This window comes from Prionailurus viverrinus, chromosome B1 (assembly GCF_022837055.1).
Source record: "Prionailurus viverrinus isolate Anna chromosome B1, UM_Priviv_1.0, whole genome shotgun sequence".
In the NCBI taxonomy this organism is placed as follows: Eukaryota; Metazoa; Chordata; class Mammalia; order Carnivora; family Felidae; genus Prionailurus; species Prionailurus viverrinus.
In genome coordinates this window covers 42,965,649-42,991,228 of record NC_062564.1, presented here as the reverse complement: position 1 = coordinate 42,991,228, position 25,580 = coordinate 42,965,649, and the positions used below count along the sequence as shown (strand labels likewise).

At 35.7% G+C, this 25,580-nt stretch overlaps 1 protein-coding gene and 1 long non-coding RNA gene across 6 annotated transcripts in view; both read right to left on the bottom strand.

Moving 5' to 3' along the window:
- Positions 1-10,411: 10,411 nt before the first annotated feature.
- Positions 10,412-11,141, bottom strand: LOC125163413 (uncharacterized). Its single transcript, XR_007151453.1, has 2 exons — positions 11,055-11,141; positions 10,412-10,518 (listed from the first exon to the last, which is right to left on the bottom strand). It is a non-coding gene; the product is annotated as an uncharacterized LOC125163413 (long non-coding RNA).
- Positions 11,142-11,375: 234 nt separating this feature from the next.
- Positions 11,376-25,580, bottom strand: part of LOC125164584 (disintegrin and metalloproteinase domain-containing protein 18-like) — a 153,579-nt gene continuing 139,374 nt past the window's right edge. For all 5 annotated transcript variants that reach the window (XM_047857406.1, XM_047857408.1, XM_047857407.1 and 2 more), the window contains 2 exons: positions 22,890-23,049; positions 11,376-11,556 (listed from right to left, as the gene is read on the bottom strand). In XM_047857406.1, coding sequence (XP_047713362.1) covers positions 11,511-11,556; positions 22,890-23,049 — 206 coding nt within the window. In that variant the 3' untranslated portion in view covers positions 11,376-11,510. The remainder of the gene's footprint in view (positions 11,557-22,889; positions 23,050-25,580) is intronic.

Genomic DNA, 25,580 nt, shown 5'->3' with positions numbered 1-25,580 from the left:
CTTCACCTATTTCACCCATCATACCACTCACCTCCCCTCTGGTAACCATCTGTTTGTTCTCTATAGTTGAATCTGTTTTGGTTTGTCTCTCCAATTTTTTTTCTTTCCTTTGTTTATGTTGTTTCTTAAATTCCAAATGGCTGAAATCATAAGGTATTTGTCTTTCTCTTCCTGGCTTATTTTCAAATAGCAAGATTTCATTCTTTTTATGACTGAATAATATTCCATTCTATATCTATACCTATATCTATATACCATCTATATCTATATCTATATCTGTATCTATATCTAATCTAATGACATGTTCTTTATTCATCCATCAAAGACACTGGAGTTGCTTCCATAATTTGGCTATTGTCAATAATGCTGCAATAAACATAAAGGTGTATATATACCTTTGAATTACTGTTTTCACTTTCTTTGGATAAATACCCAATAGTGTAATTACTGGATCATAGAATAGTTTTATTTTTAATTTTTTTGGGAATCATTGTATCGTCTTCCACAGTGACTACACCAGTTTGCATTCCCACCAAAGTTCAAGAGGGTTCCCTTTTATTCACATCCTCACCAACAGGTTTTTCTTGTTTTTTTTTTTTAATTTTTAATTTTAATTTTTTTTGCCATTATTACAGGTGTGAGGTTATATTTCATTGTAGTTTTGATTTGTATTTCCCTGATGATGAGTGATGTTGAGCATCTTTTCATGTGTCTGTTGGCCATCTGAATCTTTTTAGAGAAATGTCCACAGCTTATGCCCATTTTTAATTGGATTATTTGTTTTTTGTGTGTTGAATTGTATAATTCCTTTACATATTTTGGATACTAACCCTTTATCAGATATGCCATTTGCAAATATCTTCTGTTTAGTAGGTTGCCTTCTAGTTTTGTTGATTGTTTATTTTGCTGTGCAGAAGCTTTTTATTTTGATGTAGTCCCAATAGTTTATTTTTGCTTTTGTAGCCCTTACCTCAGGAGACATATCTCGAAAGATGTTGTTAAAAATTATGTTAGAGAACTGGAAGTCCTAGCAGCAGCAATCAGATAAGAAAAAGGAATAAAAGGCATCCAAATTGGTAAGGAAGAAGTAAAACTTCCACTATTTGCAGATGATATGATATTGTATAGAGAAAATCTTAAACACTCTACCAAAAGACCTATTAAAACAAAAAAAGAAATTTAGAAATGTCATAGTATACAAAATCAATGTACAGAAATCAGCTGCACTTCTATATACTAATAATGCAGCAGAAAGAAAAATTAAGAAAGCAATCCCATTTATAATTGTACCAAGAATAAAAAATATGTAGGAATAAACTTAAAAAGGTGAAATACCTATACTCTGAAAACTATGAAACATTGATGAAAAATTGAAGTTGACACAAACAAATGGAAAGACATTTCATGCTAATGGATTGAAAGAACAAATATTGTTAAAATGTCTATACTATCTATTCAAAGCAATCTACACATTTAATGCCATCTGTATCAAAATACCAATAGCATTTTTTACACAAGTATAACAAATAATCCTAAAATTTCAACGGAACCACAAAAGTCTCTGAATAGCCAAAGCAATCTTGAAAGCAAGAGCAAAGCTGGAGGCATTATAACCCAGATTTCAAGATACACTAGAAAGTGGTAGCAATTAAAACAGTATGGTACTGGTATAGGAATAGACACAGATCAATGAAACAGAATGGGAAGCCCAGAAAGAAAGCCCCCACATTCATGGTCAATCTTTTACAAAGGAGGCAAGAATATGCAATGGTGACAAGAGAGTCTCTTCAACTAACAGTGTCAGGATAACTGGACAGCTGCATGCAAAACAATGAAACTAAACCACTTTCTTACATCATACACAAAACTAAAGTCAAAATCTTTATCAGTAATCACATAACTAAATGGATTAAATGTTCCTTCACCCATTTTATATTTTCCTTTTCTTGCCTTATGACAATATTTTTTTTTTTGAGAGAGAGAGAACAAACATGCATGTGTGCATAAGTGAAGGAAGGGAAGGAGAGGGAGAGAATCTTAAGAAGGCTCCACACCAACTTTGAAGCCCAGGCTGCTCAGTCTCATGACCTGAACCAAAATCAAGAGTCTGTTGCTTAACCCATTGAGTCACCCAGGTGCCCCAACTTATGACAATATCTTAACAAGGAATGAAGGCATACTTAACACATTCCCAACCTCAAGGATAAAGATTTTAATCCCGCAGAATTCAGTATGACATTTAGAAATGTGTTCTATAATGTTATGATCCCAATATTAATAATGAATGCTCTTTTTTTTCTTTTGAAAAGTTTATTTGAATTCTATCCTGATATTGGTATTGCTGTACCAGCTTTTATATTTTCATTTTTTTAATTCTTAATTTTTGGTCCATTGTATTCTTTTTGATGAAAAGAGTAGTTTTTTTCTATAAGTAGTATTTTTTATGCTCTATAAAATGTAAATATTCATTCTGATAAATTCATGGTTGTATTTTTGAAAGTGAAAAATCTAATTTACAGTAAATGACTGGTGTAAAGATATCCCTATATGTTTTGTATTCTATGGTGATTTTTTTCTCCCCTTTTTTTAGTGGTATAAAATGCACATAACAAAGTATACAGTTTAGTGGCATTAGTACATTTTTATTGTGCAACCATCAGCACCATCAATCTCCAGAACTTTTCATCTTGCAAAAATAAACTTTATACCTATTAAATAATAATTCCTCACTGGTATTTTCTTCCATCCCCTGGTAACCACTATGCTGCTGCTTATCTCTATGAATTTGACTACTCCAAGTATCTCAAATAAAGTGGAGTCATATAATACTTGTCTTTTTCTGACTGGCTTATTTCACTTAGCATAATGTCCTCAAGTTGATCAAAACTGATTTAAGCAATATAGCAGAACAAGAATTTAGAATACTAGCCATAAAATTAATCACTTGGCTTGAAAAAAGCATAGAGGACAGCAGAGAATCTATTGCTACAGAGATCAAGGAAATAAGAAATAGGCATGAGGAACTAAAAAATGCTATAAATGAGTTGCAAAATAAAATGGAGGCGGCCAGCATGGATTAAAGAGGCAGAGGAGAGAATAGGTGAATTAGAAGATAAAATTATGGAAAAAGAGGAAGCTGAGAAAAAGAGAGGTAAAAAAAATACAGGAGTATGAGGGGAGAATTAGAGAACTAAGTGATGCATCAAACAACACAAGAGAGAGAGAAAGGGGATGAAGGTGTACTTGAACAAATCATAGCTGAGAACTTCCCTGATCTAGGGAAGTAAACAGGCATTGAAATCCAAGAGGCACAGAGAACTCCCTTCAGATGTAATTTGAATCAATCTTCTACATGACATATCATAGTGAAACAGGCAAAATACAAGGATAAAGAGAGAATTCTAAAAGTAGCTAGGAATAAATGGGCCCTATTTACAAATGTAGACACATAAGGGTAGTAGCAGACCTATCTACTGAAACTTGGCAGGCCAGAAAGGAATGGCAGGAAATCTTCAATGTGATGAACAGAAAAAAATATGCAACCGAGAATCCTTTATCCAGCAAGTCTGTCTGTCAGAAGAGAAGGAGAGATAAAGGTTTTCCCAAACAAACAAAAACTGAAGGAATTCATCACCACTAAACCAGCCCTACAAGAGATCCTACAGGGGACTCTATGAGTGAAATGTTGCAAGGACCACAAAGTACCACACACATCACTACAAGCATGAAACCTACAGATAACACAAAGACTCTAAACCCATATCTTTCAATAATAACATGAATGTACATGGACTAAATGCTCCAACCGAAAGACATAGGGTATCAGAATGGATAAAAAAACAAGACCCATCTATTTGCTGTCTACCAGAGACTCATTTTAGACCTGAGGACACCTTCAGATTGAAAGTGAGAGGATGGAGAACTATCTATCATGCTACTGGAAGTCAAAAGAAAGCTGGAGTAACCATACTTATATCATACACACTAGACTTTAAATTAAAGGCTGTAACAAGAGATGAAGAAGGGCATTATATAATAATTACACGGTCTATCCATCAGGAAGAGCTAGCAATAATAAATGTCTAGTACCGAATACAGGAACCCCCAAATATATAAAACAATCCAAACATAAGAAACCTTATTGATAAGCATGTGGTAATTGCAGAGGACTTTAATACCCCACTTACAACAATAGATAGATCATCTAGACACAGGATCAATAAAGAAACAAGAGCCCTGAATGATACATTGGATCAGATGGGCTTGACAGATATATTTAGAACTCTGCATCCCAAAGCAACAGAATATACTTTCTTCTCCAGTGCACATGGAACATTCTCCAGGATAGATCACATACTGGGTCACAAAACAGCCCTTCATAAGTGTACAAGAATTGAAATCATACCATGCATGCTTTTGGACCACAATGCTATGAAACTTGAAATCAACCACAGGAAAAAGTCTGGAAAACCTCCAAAGGCATGGAGGTTAAAGAACACCCTTCTAAAGAATGAATGGGTCAACCAGGAAATTAGAGAAGAAATTAAAAATTATATGGAAATAAATGAAAATGAAAATACAACAATCCAAATGCTTTGGGATGCAGCGAAGGCAGTCCTGAGAGGAAAATACCTTGCAATCCAGCCTATCTCAAGAAACAAGAAAAATCCCAAATAAAAAAATCTAACAGCACACCTAAAGGAAATAGAAGCAGAACACCAAAGACACCCCAAACCCAGCAGAAGAGGAGAAATAATAAAGATCAGAGCAGAAGTAAACAATATTACAAAAAAACTGTAGAGCAGATCAATGAAACCAAGAAATGGTTTTTTGAAAAAATAAACAAAATTGATAAACCTCTAGCCAGGCTTCTCAAAAAGAAAAGGGAGATGACCCAAACAGATAAAATCATGAATGAAAAAGGATTTATTACAACCAATCTGTCAGAAATACACGGAATTATCAGGGAATACTAGAAAAAGTATATGCCAACAAACTGGACAACCTGGAAGAAATGGACAAATTCCTAAACATCCACACACTTCCAAAGAACTCAAACGGGAAGATATAGAAAATTTTAACAGACCCATAACCAGCGAAGAAATTGAATCAGTCATCAAAAATCTCCCAACAAATAAGAGTCCAGGACCAGATGGCTTCCCTGGGGAATTCTACCAGACATTTAAAGCAGAGATAATACCTATTCTTCTCAAGCTTTTCCAAAAAATAGAAAGGGAAGGAAATTTCCAGATTCATTCTATGAAGCCAGCATTACTTTGATTCCCAAGCGAGACAGAGACCCATCAAAAAAAGAGAACTACAGGCCAATATCCCTGATGAATATGGATGCCAAAATTCTCAACAAGATACTAGCAAATTGAATGCAACAGCATATAAAAAGAATTATTCACCATGATCAAGTGGGATTCATTCCTGGGTTGCAGGGCTCATTCAATATTCACAAATCAATCAATGTGATACATCACATTAATAAAAGAACCATATGATCCTGTGAATTGATGCAGAAAAGGCATTTGACAAAATGCAGCATCCTTTCTTAATAAAAACCTTCGAGAAAGTTGGGATAGAAGGAACATACTTAAACAACATAAAAGCCATTTATGAAAGGCCCACAGCTAATATCATCCTCAATGGGGAAAAACCGAGAGCTTTCCCCCTGAGATCAGGAACATGACAGGGATGTCCACTCTCACTTCTGTTGTTTAACATAGGGTGGAAGTTCTAGCATCAGCAATCAGACAACAAAAGGTAATCAAATCATTAAAATTGGTAAAGATGAAGTCAACCATTCACTTTTTGCAGATGACATGATATTATACCTGGAAAACCAGATAGACTCCACCAAAAGTCTGCTAGAACTGATACATGAATTCAGCAAAGTTGCAGGATACAAAATCAATGTACAGAAATCAGTTGCATTCTTATACACTAATAATGAAGCAAAAGAAAGACAAATAAAGAAACTGATCCCATTCACAATTGCATCAAGAATCATAAAATACCTAGTAATAAACCCAACCAAAGGTGTAAAAGATCTGTATGCTGAAAACTGTAGAAAGCTTATGAAGGAAATTGAAGAAGATACAAAGAAATGGAAAAACATTTCATGCTCATGGATTGGAAGAATAAATATTGTCAAAATGTCAATACTACCCAAAGCAATCTACACATTCACCGCAGTCCCAATCAAAATTGCACCAGCATTCTTCTCGAAGCTAGAACAAGCAATCCTAGGATTTGTATGGAACCACAAAAGATCCCGAATAGCTTAAGTAATATTCAAGAAGAAGACCAAAACAGGAGGCATCACAATCCCAGACTTTAGCCTCTACTACAAAGCTGTAATCATCAAGACAGCATGGTATTGGCACAAAAACAGACACATAGACCAATGCATTAGACTAGAGACTCCAGAGTTGGACTCACAAAAGTATGGCCAACTAATCTTTGACAAAGCAGGAAAGAATATCCAATGGTACAAAAGACAGTCTCTTTACCAAATGGTGCTGGAAGAACTAAACAGCAACATGCAGAAGGTTGAAACTAGACCACTTTCTTACACCATTCACCAAAATAAACTCAAAATGGATGAAGGACTTGAAAGTGAGACAGGAAACCATCAAAACCCTAGAGGAGAAAGCAAGAAAAAACCTCTTTGACCTCAACCTCACCAATTTCTTACTCAACACATCTCCAAAAGCAAGGGAATTAAAAGCAAAAATGAACTATTGGGACCTTATCAAGATAAAAATCTTCTGCATTGCAAAGGAAACAATCAACAAAACTAAAAGACAACTGATGGAATGGGAAAAGATATTTGCAAATGACATATCGAATAAAGGGCTAGTATCCAAAATCTGTAAAGAACTCACCGAACTCCACACCCCAAAAAATAAATAATCCAGTGAGGAAATGAGTGGAAGATATGAATAGACACTTAAAAAAATTTTTTTTAATGTTTATTTACTTCTTAGAGAGAGACAGAGCATGAGCAGGGAAGGGGCAGAGACAGATGGAGACACAGAATTCAAAGCAGGCTCTAGGCTCAAAGCTGTTAGCACAAGCCTGATGCGGGGCTTGAACTCACTAGCCATGAGATCCTGACCTGGGCTGAAGTCCGATGCTTAACAGACTGAGCCACCCAGGTGCCCAAACTAGACACTTTTCTAAAGACATCCAGATTGCCAAAAGACACATGAAAATATGCTCAATGTCAGTCCTCAACAGGGAAATACAAATCAAAACCTCACTGAGATACCACGTCACTCCAGTCAGAGTGGCTAAAATGAACAAATCAGGAGAATATAGATGCTGGAGAGGATGTGAAGAAACAGGAACCCTCTTGCACTGTTGGTGGGAATGCAAACTGGTGCAGCCACTCTGGAAAACAGTGTGGAGGTTCCTCAAAAAATTAAAAATAGATCTACCCTATGACCCAGCAATAGCACTGCTAGGAATTTACCCAAGGGATACAGGAGTGCTGATGCATAGGGGCGCTTGAACCCCAATGTTTATAGCAGCACTTTCAACAATAGCCAAAGTATGAAAAGAGCCTAAATGTCCATCAACTGATGAAGGGATAAAGAAACTGTGGTTTATATACACAACGGAATACTACTTGGCAATGAGAAAGAATGAAATATGGCCTTTTGTAGCAATATGGATGGAACTAGAAAGGATTATGCTAAGTGAAATGTCATACAGAGAAAGACAGATACCATATGTTTTCACTCTTAAAGTGGATCCTGAGAAACTTAACAGAAGACCGTGGAGGATGGGAAGGGGAAAAAAAAGAGAGGGAGGGAGGCAAACCATAAGAGACTCTTAAAAACTGAGAATAAATTGAGGGTTGATGGGGGTGGAAGGGAGGGGAGGGTGGGTGATGGGTATTGAGGAGGGCACCTGTTGGAATGAGCACTGGGTGTTGTATGGAAACCAATTTGATAATAAATTTCATATTAAAGAAAAAAAGATTGTCCTTTCCTCATTGAATGGTCTTGCCACTTTCTCAATAATTTGATCATATATGTGAGAGTTTATATCTATACTCTATTTTCATCCATTCGTCCACATGTCTGTCAATACTATTTTTTATTTTTGTGGATTTGTAAATAGTTTTGAAATCAGAAGTGTGAGTTCTCCAACTTTTCCCATCTTTTTTCAAGATTTTTTTGGCTATTTGGGATCCACTGAAATTCCACATGAATTTTAGGATATGTTTTCCTATTTCTCCAAAAATATCACTTTGATTTTGATAGAAATTCCATTGAATCTGTAGACTTCTGTGGGTAGTATTTGCATCTTGTCAATCAATCCATGAACAAGGATGTCTAATCTTAACTTCTTTAAGCAATGTCTTATAGTTTTAATTAATCTTCTTTGACCTCTTTGGTTGTTTATACATAAGTATTTCATTATTTTTGATGCTATTATAAATAGAACTGTTTTCTTTTTGGATTTGTCATTGTTATGTATATAGAAATGTAGCTGATGTGTTGGGTGTTGATTTTGTATCCTGCTGAAATTTTGCTGAGATTTTTTTTTTGCTGAAATTTATTAGGTCTAACAATTTTGGGGGGCATCTTTAGGATTTGTATGTATAAGATGGTATTATCTTTGGACAGAGAAAATTTTTCTTTGTAATTTGGATGTCTCATTTCTTTTTTTTGCCTATTCTGTCTAGAACTTCCAGTACTTTATTGGAAAGAAGTGGCAAAATGGGCATCTTTGCCTCCTTCCTGATTTTAGAGGATTTCAGTCTCTTACTTTTGAGAATGATGTTAGCTACAGGTTTTCATATGTCTTTTATTATTTTAAGGTAGTTTCCTTCTGTACCTACATATTGTTTTTGTCATGAATTGGTGTGCATTTTGTCAAATGCTTTTTTGACATGATCACGTGGTTCTTTTCCTTTATTCTATTACTGTGGTGTGCTGCATTGGTTGCTTTTGTTTACCAAACTCCATGATGCATTTCATAGCTACGTCTGCTACTAACTCTATAGGAAACAAACCAATAACATATTTTTAGTATCCTTCCTTTATCCTATTGTTCGAGAATAAAAATGTATAGTTTTCCTTCTACATTCTGGATATCATAAATGGTTTCACCATGTATCATTACTCAAGACTAAAATCTGCGTTTCAACAATGTAATACACCTGCACCTTACTGGTTATAACAGAAATATATAAAAAATAAGTTCTTTGCATTATAGCTAAGCATTAAAGACTCACAATATACTGATAGGGTAGGCATGGTTCTACTTTGCTCATTTTATAATCAGGGAACTAAAGAGAGATGTTAGCTTTATTTTGATACATAGCTACTAACTGATGGAGATTTGGAAGCATCACTCCCTTTAACACATTTCAACTTTTTCACCAGTATTTTACATACTTCTCTGTTTCAGTGCCCAGATATCTTTTGCTAACCTTTCTAATTAATACTAAAAATTTGCACGTAAACTATCTCAGGCTTTCAACCTAAACACATATAATCTGCAAAAAAAAAAAAAATAGCTGGTTTGTAGTTTACCTTTTAAACCTTATTCATTTTATATTTATTTAAAAATCATGTCACAAAACAATCATTACTCAAGTATTCCATATTTGTAAATTTGCCTACTTGCTAGGGTTTATAACCCCAAATCAATATTTATAGATCTCTCTTGGTCATTTGAATTCATGCTCAAGGTAAAAAAAAAAAAAAAAAAAACAAATCAGTCGCACCAAGGTTCACATTTTCATCTGAAGTTGAACAGATGACACTCTGCCTTATTATTTCAGCTCTCATACAGAGAGGAGCAGAGGATAAAAAAGGTAGGGAGCAGTGCACTGTACCGCAAAAAGCTCAGGTTGTGGAGCCAAATGGAGCATGTTTGAATCTCAACTCTGGCACCTATCAAGCAGCCCCATGTGAGTCATTTTTCACTTCTGAACCTCCTTTCCTTCTTTGAAATCTAAAGAAAATAGAATCTCTCAGGATGGGTTGTTTTTAAAATTTATGATCATATATATGTAATATATACACATTTACCCTAGAAGCAATGATTCAGTGGTAGCTAATTCAGTGCAGTGGGACTTTATGAAACAGCTACCACTATAATCAAATGTATTTGTATGATCCCACTTGTATAAGAATATTTAAATTACATATTATTTTATAGCTGAAAGGTCCAGTAAAATGTACAGCCCCTTTGTGAGCCACAATTATGCTTATATATCACTTGGGAAATACTAAAAATTAAATACCAAAACACTTGCTCTCATTCAATTATTGGAGCTCTTTAACAAAGTAAATATGAATACAAATAATTTTGTAAATGATTATGTGTGAATTGATCTGGACTACTGATCTCATGTAGCCCAAAAAATAAAATACCCAGAAAATACAAAGAATGATTTCTTATTTGCATACATTTAAGAAACTTTGCCATCATCAGTGTTTGCCCCAGTCTTCCATGGCACTGTAATTTGTAGAAGTGATGTTTCAGGATCTGCAGTAAGGAAAACACCTGTAAGCATTCCCCAGTGCCTGCCAGCATCCTTATTCTTCACTGGTCCTGCCACTTCACATCACTCTTTGAACTTCCACGAACTCATACACACACACACACACACACACACACACACACACCCACGCAGGCACGCTCCCACCACGGAATCAGACTTTGTGCATTCCAGAAGAGGCTACCTAGAAATGGGACGTGACCCTACCACCTTCCAGAGACACTTTGGGACTTGCTGACCTCAGCCCCAATAGGTGAAGAAGAGCTGCTCTGGAGGCCCCACCTCCCAGAAGCTGCTCGCCCCCTCCTCCAAGTGCAGGGTCAGGCACGTGAGGACAACTGTCCCAGGCCTGTTCTGAGCCCTCCCAGCAGCCGGCCCCGCAGGATCCTGACTCTAGGCGGGCTCTGACAGGACGCAGGGCTCCCCCCAGCCGGGGACAGGGTTCTGGAGCAAGCTTCTGGAGCCCGCCACGCCCACAGGCTCTGCGACAGGTGACCCTCTACGGAGCAGGTCCTACACTCACGATGGCTGGCGGAGGTCAGCCGGCCCAGGCCTGAGAGGATCAGCAGGACAGGCAGCATTGCGCGTCCTGCCGGCCTTGCCACGGTGATGGCGGTTGACTGCGGAATGGCGGCCGCTCGCGCGCGGGGCTCCTGAACTCCCTGCTGGCAGGGCGGGGGTGGGGGCGAGGGGGGGGGCAGTGGGCTTGGGGGGCAGCGCGGGCGACGGGGAGATCGGGGAGGGGCACGTGGTTTATTCCCGCCCCGCCCCTTCTGCTGACCCGCACGCGCAGCCGCAGCCCCGGAGCCTGCCCACTGGGCGCTGGAGGCAAGAGGCAAGCTGCCCTGGTGCCCACGTGGGCTTGGGTTTTATTTTCCAGAACGAGAACATCTGAAACGCATTTAGGGATTACGTAAGGGTCATAAAGTGAAGTTTTCTCCTCTGGAAATGGACCATCTGCTGGTGAAGTGCTTGGCTGTTACCAGTAGTCCACGTCATAGTTTTCTGGCACAACGACTGAATTACTGTAGTGAAGAAAAACAAAATGGAAATTCACAATATGGTTAGTAGCAGACAGTTGTCTGTTTTAACCGTGGCTACTGCGGAGTTCTATTTTAAGTCTCAGGTCAAAACACATACGTGCAAAGGAACACAAACACAAAATATTGAAAAATCAATTCTTTTATAGATAAGTTTGTTTCTTAGAAAACTAAGAAGTCCAAATAAAACACTAAACAAATGTAAATATGTGTTTATTATTTTAGTATTGATTTACAACTTAAGCATGAGGCAAAAGAATTGCAGCTATGAAATGACCAAAAAACGAAATACATGTATTCAGTTTTGCACACCTTTGTTCCTTAGAAAAACCTATGTTTAGGAGACTAAGTGAATGTCTAAATGCATTTTTTCCCCCCAATCAATATGGAGTTCACACTTTGAAAGGCAATAGAGTTAATCTGGAGAGAACTTCCATCTCACGTTTTAATATACAGGTTGGTGACTTGCCTAATTTCAGTTTCTTCTTCAAAATTTATTTTCCATTGTAGCAAAATACAACTAACATAAAAATTTACCATCTTAACCATATTTAAAGTGTATATATAGTTTATTGCTACAAAGCATATTCACATTGTTGTGCAAATGTTACCACCAGCAATCACCAGAACTCTGTATCTTGCAAAACAGGAACTTTATATCCATTAAACAAGTCCCTATTTCCCCCTCCCCTAAACCCTGACAATGACAATTCTCATTTCTGTCTCTAGGAGTTTGACCTCTCCAGCTACTTCACATAAGTGGCCTCATACAGTATTTTTCTTTCATGACTGGCTTATTTTATTCAGCACAATGGCTTCATTATGTTCCTGTTGTAGCATATTACAGAAGTTCTTTCCTTTTAAAAGCTGAATAATATTCCATTGTATGTACATACCACATTTGTGTATCTGTTTATCTGTCATGGCCACTTGGGTTGCTTCCACCTTTTTGCTACTGTGAATAATGCTGCAATGAAATTGGCATACAGATATCTCTTCTGGATCCCACTCTCAATTATTTGGATATCTACTCAGCATATCAACAGAGTAAAAAGCAATCCCCCAAAATGGGAGAAAATATTTGGAAATCATATATCTGATAGGGGATTAATATCTAGACTATACAGAGAACTCCTGAGATTCAACAACAAAAACAAACACCTGATTAAGAAATGGCCAAAGGGCTTGAATAGACATTTCTTCAGGTAAGATACAGAAATGGCCTATAAGCACATGAAAAGATGCTCAAATCACTAATCATCAGGGAAATGCAAATAAAACCCACAAAGAACTACACTCTCACATCCCTCAGGATGGCTACTATCAAAAATGAGGAAATAAGTGTTAGCGAGGATATGAAGAAATCAGACCACTTGTACATTATTGGTGAGGATGTAAAATGGCACAGCCTCTGTAAAAGTTCTTAAAAATAAAGTAGAATTACCTAATTTCATTTTCATAAGAGTTTTTACAAGACATTCTTAAATTTTCCTTTCATGAAACTTGTGCTTTTATACCTTAAAATCAATACCTGTAGACAAATTCAAATACTGAATGCTTTTCCTGTTTGTAAACATAAACACAAAAATAGATAAAAATGGTTTTTTAAAAAGTTTAATTCCCATACTTCTTTCTAAATATTTGTTTCAGTAGCAATTAATATAATATGTAATTCTAAAATAGACATGTCTATTTATTTTACTAAAATATTTACTTCTTAACCATGTGGTTTTGGGGGGATTGATATAAGTATATAAAATACTCGAAGGGGCGCCTGGGTGGCTCAGTCGTTTAAGCACCCAACTCTTGATTTTGACTCAAGTCACGATCTCACGGTTAGTGAGTTTGAGGCCTGAGCCCAGCTCTGTGCTGAGTGTGGAGCTTGCCTGGAATTCTCTCTTTCTCTCTCTCTCTCTCTGCCCCTTGCCTGTTAGTGCTCTCTCTCAAAATAAGTAAAACATTAAAAAAATACTTGAATATTTATAAATAATAATGCTTATGTAATAAGTTTATTAATTAACAATTATTATTGATATAATTATGTTATTATATTAATGATAATATAATAATTACTAATAATGTAATTACTAATTGTGAATATTTGGATAATTAAATATAAATATTTGAATACATAGTATAAGCCAAGCAGTATGCCTGTGTTATCAAAATACAAAGAATATCATCCATGTATCCAAACAGGTCAAAGACTAACAGGAAACCAGATATGCATAAGAAATTCATTGTTAGCATAATATACAATGTTCTCCTGGAATCTTGCTAGTTTGTTTTCTACACATATATTAAATGTAGCTACAGAAAGGATGTCACATTTGAGATTTGAACCATAATTGGATGAGTGAATGACAGGTATTGAGCCAGTAAATGTTCTCCTAAGAATAATATTGGGGCGCCTGGGTGGCGCAGTCGGTTGAGCGTCCGACTTCAGCCAGGTCACGATCTCACGGTCCGGGAGTTCGAGCCCCGCGTCGGGCTCTGGGCTGATGGCTCAGAGCCTGGAGCCTGTTTCCGATTCTGTGTCTCCCTCTCTCTCTGCCCCTCCCCCGTTCATGCTCTGTCTCTCTCTGTCCCAAAAATAAATAAACGTTGAAAAAAAAAAAAGAATAATATTAAATAATCCAAAAACTTTAAGTGTGGATGAATGATATTTTGTTTCAGAAAAGTAACTTATAATAGTCCTGGAGATGGTGAGATAGAAATGATGAGGACTGGAGACAGCAAATCCAGTTAGAAGTGTTTTCCATAGTTTAGGCCAGAAATGTCAACATCCTCACAGCTAAACCCTGAGGGGGAAAAATATAAATATGAGAGGTATTTTGGAAACATAATTAAAAATAGTTGGGGCACCTGGGTGGCTCAGTCTGTTGAGCGTCTGACTTCAGCTCAGGTCATGATCTCATGGTCTGTGAGTTCAAGCCCAGCATCAGGCTCTATGCTGACAGCTCGGAGCCTGGAGCCTGCCTCAGATTCTGTCTCCCTCTCTCTCTGCCCCTCCCCTGCTCATGCTCTGTCTCAAAAATAAATAAAAATATTAAAAAAAAATTAAAATTAAAATTAAAAATAGTATCTCTGTCAATCCACTAAAAATCCTCTTCACAAATGTAGAAAGGAACAAAACAATTTTATTATTGAATAAGTGTTAGACCTGACTGTGTTGGGCTAAAGGGATTGTAAAGATAGAACGAAATCTCACCCTTTTATATAACCAGGCAGATAAGGTCCATGTCACACATGTTAACTGTCTTTATCCAAAATACAAATAAAACTTTCAATGTCTTTAGGATAACCAGGAAGTTGCAGCTTGGAACTAGACATCAAGGTTAAACTCCCAAGGAGCCAGGAAGATAGGAAGCTATCTTCCTTAATGTTTATGTTTGTAATAGACAGATGCCTACAAAGTCCTTAGGGAAAATATTCCTGGAGTGTAAAGGTGACAAATTTTATTTAGTTTTCAAAAAGAATTACATACGTCCCAAAGAGACAGAAAGGATTAACAATTCCACGTTTTCTAAAGGAAATAATCTAAGAAAAGGGTGTGTGTGGGTGGGGGGCGGGGGGGGGGTACTTCCTTTCATGTGTGGTGCCAGGGAAAATTGATGTTTTGTTTCATAAATTTGTATTTACCCTTACAATATATAGGGAGCCAAATAGGTGCACTGACTAATTTGCTATGAAGCTTGTTAAATTGTTAAAGTGACTAGGCAACTGAGATGATAGTGCCACCAATTTTAGGAGAGGCAGATTTGTATAATAGTTGGGAGATAATCAGTTGGGTTGAAGATTTGTTGAATTTGAGGTCTTTGTGGATGAACAAGGGGATTTTCCACAGTTTAGGCCAGAAATGGCAAGTCCTTAGAGCTAAACCAAGGATCTAGATGAGTCTGCATCCTTATAATTTGAGTTGAACATCTAAAAAGGCAATTTGAAGGAAAGAGAGTGAATCAGTCAATCTAAGAAACATATAGAGAAAAAGTGGATGTCCAAAAGGAATTTGTGGATCATACAGATAATTTCAGTGACTAAGGGAACAGAAAGAAAGAAAATGAAACTGATAAAGAATGAAAAGTACGGCAAGTTAGGAATTAGAAGAAGTTAACATTATGGTGATTTTGTTAAATGGTTTTCTTGAATATGTTGAGCTGATCTTTTAAATATCCAGTCTACTATGGTAAAATATTGATTGAACCTTGTGTTCCCTGGATAAATCACATTTGGTCATGATATGTTACTCTTTTTTTTTTTTTTTTAGTTTATTTATTTTGAGAGAGAAAGAAAGCGTGAGCAGGGGAGGGGGAGAGAGAGGGGGAGAGAGAGAGAGAGAGAGAGAGAGAGAGAGAAGAGAGAGAGAGAGAGAGAGAGAGAGAGAGAGAGAGAGAGAGAGAAGGAATCCCAAGGAGGCTCCTCACTGCCAGCACAGAGCTCCACAGGGAGCTCAAACTCAGGAAGCATGAGATCATGACCTAAGCTGAAACCAAGAGTTGGATGCATAAGCATCTGCGCTACCCAGGTGCCCTGTTATTCTTTTTTATATAACATTGGATTCAGTTTGAGGGATACAAATTGATGTGTATTTTTCTTGTGTTATTTATTTGTCTGGCTTGTATCAAGGTAATAGTATCTTCTTAGAAGGAGTCTGGAAGTGTGCTAAAATATGTGGGAGATTTTGTATAACATTGGTATTATTTATTCTTTTAATGTTTGGCATAATTTACCAGTGGAGCTATCTGGGTTGGAGACTATAGATAGATTTTCAACTGCAAATTCAGTTTATTTATGGATAGAAGCCTGTTCAGGTTCTCCATTTCTTACATTTGTTTGTCTTGTTTTGATATTTAAATTTTCTTTCAACTTAAAAAAATGTTTTTAATGTTTTATTATTTGTTTTTGAGAGGCGGGGAGGGGCAAAGAGAGAGGAAGACACAGAATCCAAAGAAACCACAGGATCCAAATTCCAGTTAGTTAACATATAGTGTAATGTCAGTTTCAGGTGTAGAAATCAGTGGTTCATCACTTACATACAGCACCCAATGCTCATCCCAACAAGTGCCCTCCTTAATGCTTATAATAACCCATTTAGGTCATCCCACTGCCCGCCTCCCCTCCAGCAACACTCAATTTGTTCTCTAAAGTTAAGAGTCTTTTTTATGGTTTGCTTCTCTTCCCATCCCCCCCACCCCCCTCCCCACTCTGTCTCCTGCCATGTTGATCTGTTTTGTTTCTTTTGTTCCTGGAGAAGAAATGACACCTCTCCCAGTTGCTCTCCAAGAAGGGGGAACTGTGTCTCTCTGTGTGTCCAAGGGGATCCTCAGATTTTGCCTTCTGTTCCCGGGCCATATGCTCTCCTTCTTCATAGGATCACTGTAGCACTTTCAAGCCTCCATACAAGTCATGCCAGGACCTCTAAAATTCCAGCCATTGAGCCTTGCTGAATTTAAAAACTCAGGACTATCAGCCCCACTCCTTTTCCCAGGCAATGGTTTTGGGGAATTGTTTTCTTTGTATGATCCCCTGTGTTTTCCTATTTCTTTCTCTTTCTCTTGCCTCTCTTCATGACCAGTGCTCCCTCCCCTTAGCAGCACCCACTATCCATTTCTCCCACAAATCACGTCTCCACACCTCCTACCTTCCATGATGTGTTTGGCCTCTTCTCTCCATCTAGTTGTGAAGTCTGTTCTGTCAGTCCTCAGATGGATTTCTTGGGTGTTCAGAATTATTTGATATTTATCTAGCTGTGTTTGAGGGAGAAGGCAAGCCTAGGGTCCTACTATGACTCCAGCATCTTAATTCCTCCCCATTTCTTTTTGAATAAGCTTCGATAGTTCATTCTTTCAGGAATTTGCCCATTTCATTTAGGTTGTCAGACTGTTTAGTATTAACACTTTTACAATATTTCCTCAGTATTTTTTTCATTGTCTATAGCATCAGTAATGAGGGCTCTTCTCTCATTCTAGGTACTGGTATTGTTGTTGTCTACTGTCTCTTTATTCTTACCAGTGTGGCTACACAGTTAGTACTTTTCCAAAAAGATCTTTCCCAAAACATAGTTTTTTGTTTCACTGGTTTCATTGTTTCCCTGTTTTCTATTTTGTTATTGCTGTTTTCTAAATTTCATAATTTCATTTCCCTTTTATATGGGGTTGAATTTGTTCCTCTTTGTATACTTTTTTTGTGTGGAAAATGTAGTTGATTTAAAATTTCTTACCTTTCTGATATAAATTATTAATAATATAACTTTTCCCCAAAGTACTGCTATCTATCTATCTATCTGACAAATTTTATCATGTATTTTTATTTTCAATTAGTGTTCAAATATGTTCTAATTTTTCTGTTTTTTTTTTATTTGATCAGTGAATTACTGAAAAATATGTGGCATACTTTCCCAAACATTTTTGTATAATTCTATTTGTTCAGAGTACATATTTCACATGATCTGAACCTGTTTGAATTTGTTACTTTTTTAAGGCACACTTTAGGGCTAACGTGTTAAATGTTTCAGGTGCATTTGAAACAAATGTGATTTCTGCTGTTGTAGTGAGGTCTTCTAAAAGGTCATGCTGCTAATTAGTGTTTTTCAATTCTTTTATATTCTTGTTTTTCCGTCTGCTTATATTTTTTTTTATTTATTTTTTAATTTTTTTTTCAACGTTTATTTATTTTTGGGACAGAGAGAGACAGAGCATGAACGGGGGAAGGGCAGAGAGAGAGGGAGACACAGAATCGGAAACAGGCTCCAGGCTCTGAGCCATCAGCCCAGAGCCCGACGCAGGGCTCGAACTCCCGGACCGCGAGATCGTGACCTGGCTGAAGTCGGACGCTTAACCGACTGCGCCACCCAGGCGCCCCCAGTCTGCTTATATTGAGAGAGAGATGTTGAAACTTCGAATTATATTTGTGACTTTTTCTCTTATGCAGCTCATAATAGAATTTCAAATATATAAAGCAAAGTCTGTTAGAACTGAAGGAATTATACGTGCTCTTAAAGACTATTCTTTTATTATGATTATAATGATCAAGTTATACTCTTGTTATAATATTTCTTCTTCAGACTATGTTGGCTGACATAAATATAGCCATTTTAGCTTCCTTTTGGTTAGTGTTAGCATGGTAGATATTTTACTTGTAACACATTTGTTTCTTTAGATTGAATGTGGATTTCTTGCTGAGAGCATATATTTATCTTGATTCTTATCCAATTTTACATTTTCTGTTATTTAAAACATTTTTTTAGTTTATTTATTTATTTTTGAGAGAGAGAGAAATAGAGAGCACAAGCAGGGGAGGGGCAGACAGAAGGACAGACAGAATCCCAAGCAGGCTCTGCACCATCAGCACCGAGCCCAATGTGGGGCTTGAGCTCATGAACAACAGTGAGATCATGACCTGAGCCAAGATCGAATTGGACCAAACTTAACTACTGTGCCACCCAGGTGCCCCACATTTTCTGTTTTTTAGGGCTTTTTTAATTGGTGTATTTAGACTAAAAGTAGTTAGATGAAATTAGTATTAGTATTTAGACTAAATTTATTTAGATAAAATTTATTGACTCTCTATGGTTGAGTTTCAATATAACACCTCGCTATATATTATCGTTGTCATTCTTTTTATCCTCTTTTCTAGATTCTTGGCAATCATTTAATAGGCTTTTGGGGGGGGCAAATGTTAATTTTGCTTAATTTTTTGAAATACTTATAGATTTATAGGAAGTTTAAAATTTTTTACTGGGAGATTTAATGTGTGTATACACAAGGATAAAAAGGTATCTTTCACTTGGTTTCTCCTGATGGTAAAATCTTGCATGATTATATTATCAAAGCCAGGAAATCGACATTGGTATATTCCACAGAGTTAATTTAGATTTTATCATTTTTTACATGCAGTGACTTGTGTTTATATGTGTATTAATGTATTCTATCTTATTACATGTATAAATTAGTGTGTCCAACATCAACATCAACATATAGAATTGTTCCATCACCACCAAAGCCATACAATCCCTACTTGGTACACCTACCTGCCTTACTCCCAATTCCTAATCCCTGGCAACCACTAATCTGGTCTCCATTTCTATAATTGTAATGCAAGTACTTTATATAAATGGTATTGTATGGTATCTCTTGAACTTTGTTTTTTTCTCTCATGTAATTTCCTTAGATCCATCAAAATTGTGTTATGTATTAATAATTTCTTGCTATTCCTGAGTAGCTTCCGCAGTATGAATATTCCACAGTTTGTTAAACCAGTCATCCATCAAAAGATCAATTGGATAATTTTTATCCAATTTTATCAATTGGATAACTAAAAATTATAACATTGCTATGGATGTTCATGCACAGTATTTTTGCATAAATGTAAAAGTCCTCTCTAGGGTAAATACCCAAGAGTGAAATTATTGGGTTGTATGATAAGGCTGACAAATTGTAGTCATAGTAGCTCTGTGGTTTTCATTTCCTCCAGCAATGTACAAGTGATCCAATTTTCTGTATCCTCATCAGTATTTACTATATTAATATTTTTTATCTTAATCTATTGGGGGAAGTGTGATATTATCTCATTGTTGTTTTAATAATTACGCAAGTAACTACTCATGTTAAGTATAACTTAATATGCTTGCTTGCCATCTGTACATACTCTTTAGTCCATTCTCTGCTCACATCTTTGTCTTTTTCTAACCCCACATTTTTTCAACTGTTGGTGAACTTTTAAAATATAGATATAAAGTCTTTGTGGGATATATGGTTTGCAAATACATTCTATCAGACTGAAGCCTGTATTTTTACCTTTTTAGCAGGATATTTTTCAGATCAAATACATTTAATTTGTATCACATACAAATTTTTCTTATGGATCATGATTTGTTCTCATGTGAAAGAATTTTTTTATCTTGCCCTACATCTGTAGAGTTTTTTATGTATTCATTAGAAAGTTGAATAATTTAACTTATTAAATTTATGTCTACAATCCAATTTTTGACCTTCTATTTTTAAGTAGTTTCATATTCATAGCAAGTTGCAAAGACATGTACAGAAAGCTTTCATGTACCCCTTACTCAGCTTTTCCCATGATAACATTTTGCCTAACTATAGTATAATATGAAAAGGTAATTTACATTAACGCAACCTACAGAGATTGCTCAGATTGCACAATTTAGACATGCATGCATATGTGTGTATGTTTATGCCCAGGTAGTTCTATGCATTGTGATCACATGTGTAGTTTCATGTAATTATAACCACATCAAGATACAGAACTGTACCATCAACAAAAGCTTTTGTTGCTATTCTTTAATGGACATACCCACTCTCTCCGTTATCCCTATCTCTTGGCAACTACTAATCTATCCTCAAAAACTGTCATTTTTAATATGACAAGAATTTTATATAATTGGAATCATAGTGTATCTAACCTTTTGAAAAGGGCTTTGTTTCACTTAGCATAATTCCCTTTAGTGTTCTCAAAATTGTTTCTATTAATACTTTGTTTTCTTTTATTACTGTATAGTGTGTGGTGGTATGGGTTTACCACAGGTTGTATAATGATTTATTCATTGAATGACCTTAATTTCCAGATTTGGGGTATTCTGTATTATGGCGTTATGAACATTTGTGTTCAAGTTTGTGTGAGAGAATGATTTTCATTTCTCAGAGATAAATCTCCAAGAGTGAAATTGTTGGATTGGTAGCTCTCTCAAGGTAAGTGATTTATTGGGAACAGAAAGTGAAGAAGTCCAACCCTAAGGACACTGTCATACACTATGGAGATTATGTTGGTAAACAATTAATATAAGGCTGGAAGCTATTGAGAACAAGCTAAATTACAGATCATCTAAAATTTTAACAGAGAGAACCAGGAAAAGAGACAGCTAAGAAACGTCCTTTTGGGTTCAGAAAGAAACAAGCCTCAAAGACTACTCTTGCAAGGGCAATTGGGTCTAATTGGATCAGACAATAGGGCAATTTGTGTCGTCACTATTAGCCTTTTATGTGATGAAAAATCTTTTGATATTTTTTTAATATATTCCTATGATACATGTTGAGGATAGAAATACACAATACTTTAAGCTACCAATTCTCTAATTACTTTATAAACTCAGTAAGAATCGGGAGAGGATATTCATGTACAAATAAAAAAAGCATTAGTAAACTATATATACGTGTATATACAACTCCTGTAAAAGATAAAATATAAGCAAATAGGGAAAAGAGGCCAAATGACATGAAAGTAATTTCTGTGTAGAAAAAAAATGGTGCAGCCCAGATGAAAATAAAGATTTGCAGCCTCACTAATAAAATTTAAAAAATATATAAGAAACACAATATTAGACACAATTACCATCTCCTATCTCACATACAGAAAGGGAGGCAAACCATAACAGACTCTTAGAGACAGAGAACTGAGGGTTGCTTGAGGCGAGATGGATAGGGGGATGGGCTAAATGGGTGAGGAGCCTTAAGGAGGGCAGTTGTGGAGATGAGCACTGGGTGTTATATGTTAAGTGATGAATCACTGGGTTCTACTCCTGAAACCAATACTATAATGTATGTTAACTAACTTGAATTTAAATAAATAAATCAAAAAAGAAAAAAAAAAGAAAGAAAGCTGGGATGTACAAGAGACTTTAAAACAAAGACTGTAATAAAGATAAAGAAAGGCATTATATAATGACAAAGGGGTCAATCCAAACAAGATATATGCACCTAAATATAGAAAGCAAATATTAACAGATCTACAGGGAGATATAGCGGTACAGTTGTAGTAGGGAACTTAAATTACCCACTGACATCAAGGGAGAGGTCATCCACTAGAAAAACCATTAATTAATTAAAATTTTTGAGAAACCTAAAACTGGATAGTTTTACTGGTGATAAATTTCATCAGAAGAGAAGAAGGACAAAAATAAGAATAGCATGTAGAAATTAATAAGAAATGGTATCTAATTTCTAAGGAATTCTGAAGGGATTTTTTTCACAGGATTTGAAACTACTGAAGAGAAATATTTTGAGGTTCAGGAATTAATGAAAGTTTGAACACAACATCTAAATACTGTAAATATTCATTGGGAAAACAGTTCTAGAACAGCCAAAATTTTGACTTGCTGCAGTATGCTAAAAACAATCTATTGGAAAACAAAATTATAAAAATGCCTTTTACATTAGATTAAAAATAATGCATACTTAGAAATGAATATAACTAATGAATATAAGGAATGAATATAACTTAGGAATATTATATAATGGATTTATTTCACTGGTCAATGAGCAGTACAATTTAAGATCATAAATTATTTGCATAGTCATATTTACCCTTCATATTCTGCATTTTGTCTGTTGCATGATTTTCTCATTTCATTTCGTTTCATGATCATAATGGTGAAAATTATGATAAAGGGAAGAACAATGTAGAAACTCAGAATAAGCCAGTTGTTTTGCTGTGCATTGTAGCCTTCTTCAATAAAAATTATATCTAAAAATGAAATAGAAATCAGTAGATATTCACTGAATATTTAAAAAAACATATTTCTTTCACTTTAATTATTTTGTATATAATATTTATGTAAATGATTGAAATTTTAATACATTGCAAACTCTTATGGGGAAAATAAAAGGACATTTAAGTTCATAACCCTAAACAGTGATGGAGCTTTTGTCAGATTTCTTGTCTTTTATGCATATTTTTAATTATTATGCTAACTGTGTACATGTTTTGAGTACTGCTTACTACATTTGGCATATTTATGACATCAATATTTTTTAAAAAAGTAATACAGTAATAGAATTTAATTTAAAAATTAGGAAAGATAAGTCAGTCAGAGAAAGAAAAATATATGATTTCACTCATATCTGGAATTTAGGAAACAAAAGAGATGAACATATGGGAAGGTGAAAAAGGAGAGAGAGAGGGAAGTAAACCATGAGAAACTCTTAACAATAGAGAAGAAAGTGAGGGTTGATGGGGGGAGGTGGGTGGAGGATGGACTCAATAGGCTATGGGTACTAAGGAAGGCACTTTTTATGATAAGCCCTGGGTGTAATATGTAACTGATGAATCACTGAGTTCTACTCCTGGAATTAATATTACACTATATATTAACTAACTGGAATTTAAATAAAATTTTTGGGACAAAAGACTCACCTAGATCATAAAGGTTGCAAATAAAAGAATTTTATTATAGCAGTTTTGTGATAAAAAAAGAGAAATAGCGTAAAGGTCCATCAACAGGACAAGGGCTAAATTAAGTTATAAGATATCCATACAATGTGATACTGTGTCACTACTAAAAAGAATGAGATAGACTTTGATAAATTCAATGATATAGGGAATGAACAACTCAAGTAGAATATATATTTTAGGATCTCCTTTTTTGTAAAAATGAAAACTAACCACATGAGTGATTGAATGATGCATGGATGAATTGATAGATGGAGAGCTATCTCAAAACATATCCTGCCAGAATCCAAGAGAATCCTCAATATTTTCTAATCAATATTTCTTTCCAAAGTTTACAAGTATCTTGATTTCTTCTATTATTATTTAGTGAATTTTTACTGGAGTATAACATAAAAACAGAAATTGATGCATGCCATGTTTATACAGCACAAAGAATTTTCTAAATTAAATACAACCATATAGTCAACACCAAATCCAGGGCTCAGGATATTATGAGTACCTCAGAACACTCAACCTGATTTTTTCTAGTAATTATACTTCCAAAAGAGAAATACTACATGAATCAATTTTTGACAGATTTTAAACCTTATGTGAATAGAATTATATTGTATGTACTTTTTCTTTTTTTTAATTTAATTTTTTATTTTTAAAAAATGTACATCTAAATTAGTTAGCATATAGTGCAACAATGATTTCAGGAGTAGATTCATTAATGCCTCTTACCTAGTTAGCCCATCCCCCCTCCCACAACCGCTCCAGTAATCCTCAGTTTGTTCTCCATATTTATGAGTCTTTTCTGCTTTGTCCCCCTCCCTGTTTTTATATTATTTTTATTTCCCTTCCCTTATGTTCATCTATTGTGTCTCTTAAAGTCCTCATATGAGTGAAGTCATATGATTTTTGTCTTTCTCTGACTTACTAATTTCACTTAGAATAATACCCTCCAGTTCCATCCATGTAGTTCAAATGACAAGATTTCATTCTTTTTGATTCCCGAGTAATACTCCATTGTATATATATATACCACTTCTTCTTTATCCATTCATCCATCAATGGACATTTAGGCTCTTTCCATACTTTGGCTATTGTTGATAGTGCTGCTATAAACATTGGGGTGCATGTGTCCCTTTGACACAGCACATCTCTATCCCATGGATAAATGCCTAGTAGTGCAATTGCTGAGTCATACGGTAGTTCTATTTTTAGTTTTTTGAGGAACCTCCATGCTGTTTTCCAGAGTGGCTGCACCAGCTTGCATTTCCACCAACAATGCAAAAGAGGTCCTCTTTCTCTGCATCCTCACCAACATCTGGTGTTGCCTGAGTTGTTAATGTTAGTCATTCTGACAGGTGTAAGGTGGTATCTCATTGTGGTTTTGATTTGTATATCCCTGGTGATGAGTGATGTTGAGCATATTTTCATGTGTTGGTTGGCCATTTGGATGTCTTCTTTGGAGAAGTGTCTATTCATGTCTTTTGACCATTTCTTCACTGGATTATTTGTTTTTTTGGTGTCGAGTTGGATAAGTTCTTTATAGATTTTAGATACTAACCCTTTATCTGATGTCGTTTGCAAATATCGTCTCCCATTCTGTCAGTTGCCTTTTCGTTTTTCTGATTGTTTCCTTCACTGTGCAGAAGTTTTTCATTTTGATGAGGTCCCAGTAGTTCATTTTTGCTTTTGTTTCCTGTGCCTCTGGAGACGTGTTGAGTAAGAAGTTGGTGTGGCCAAGATCAAAGAGGTTTTTGCCTGCTTTCTCCTTGAGGATTTTGATGGCTTCCTGTCTTACATTGAGGTCTTTCATCTATTTTGAGTTTATTTTTGTG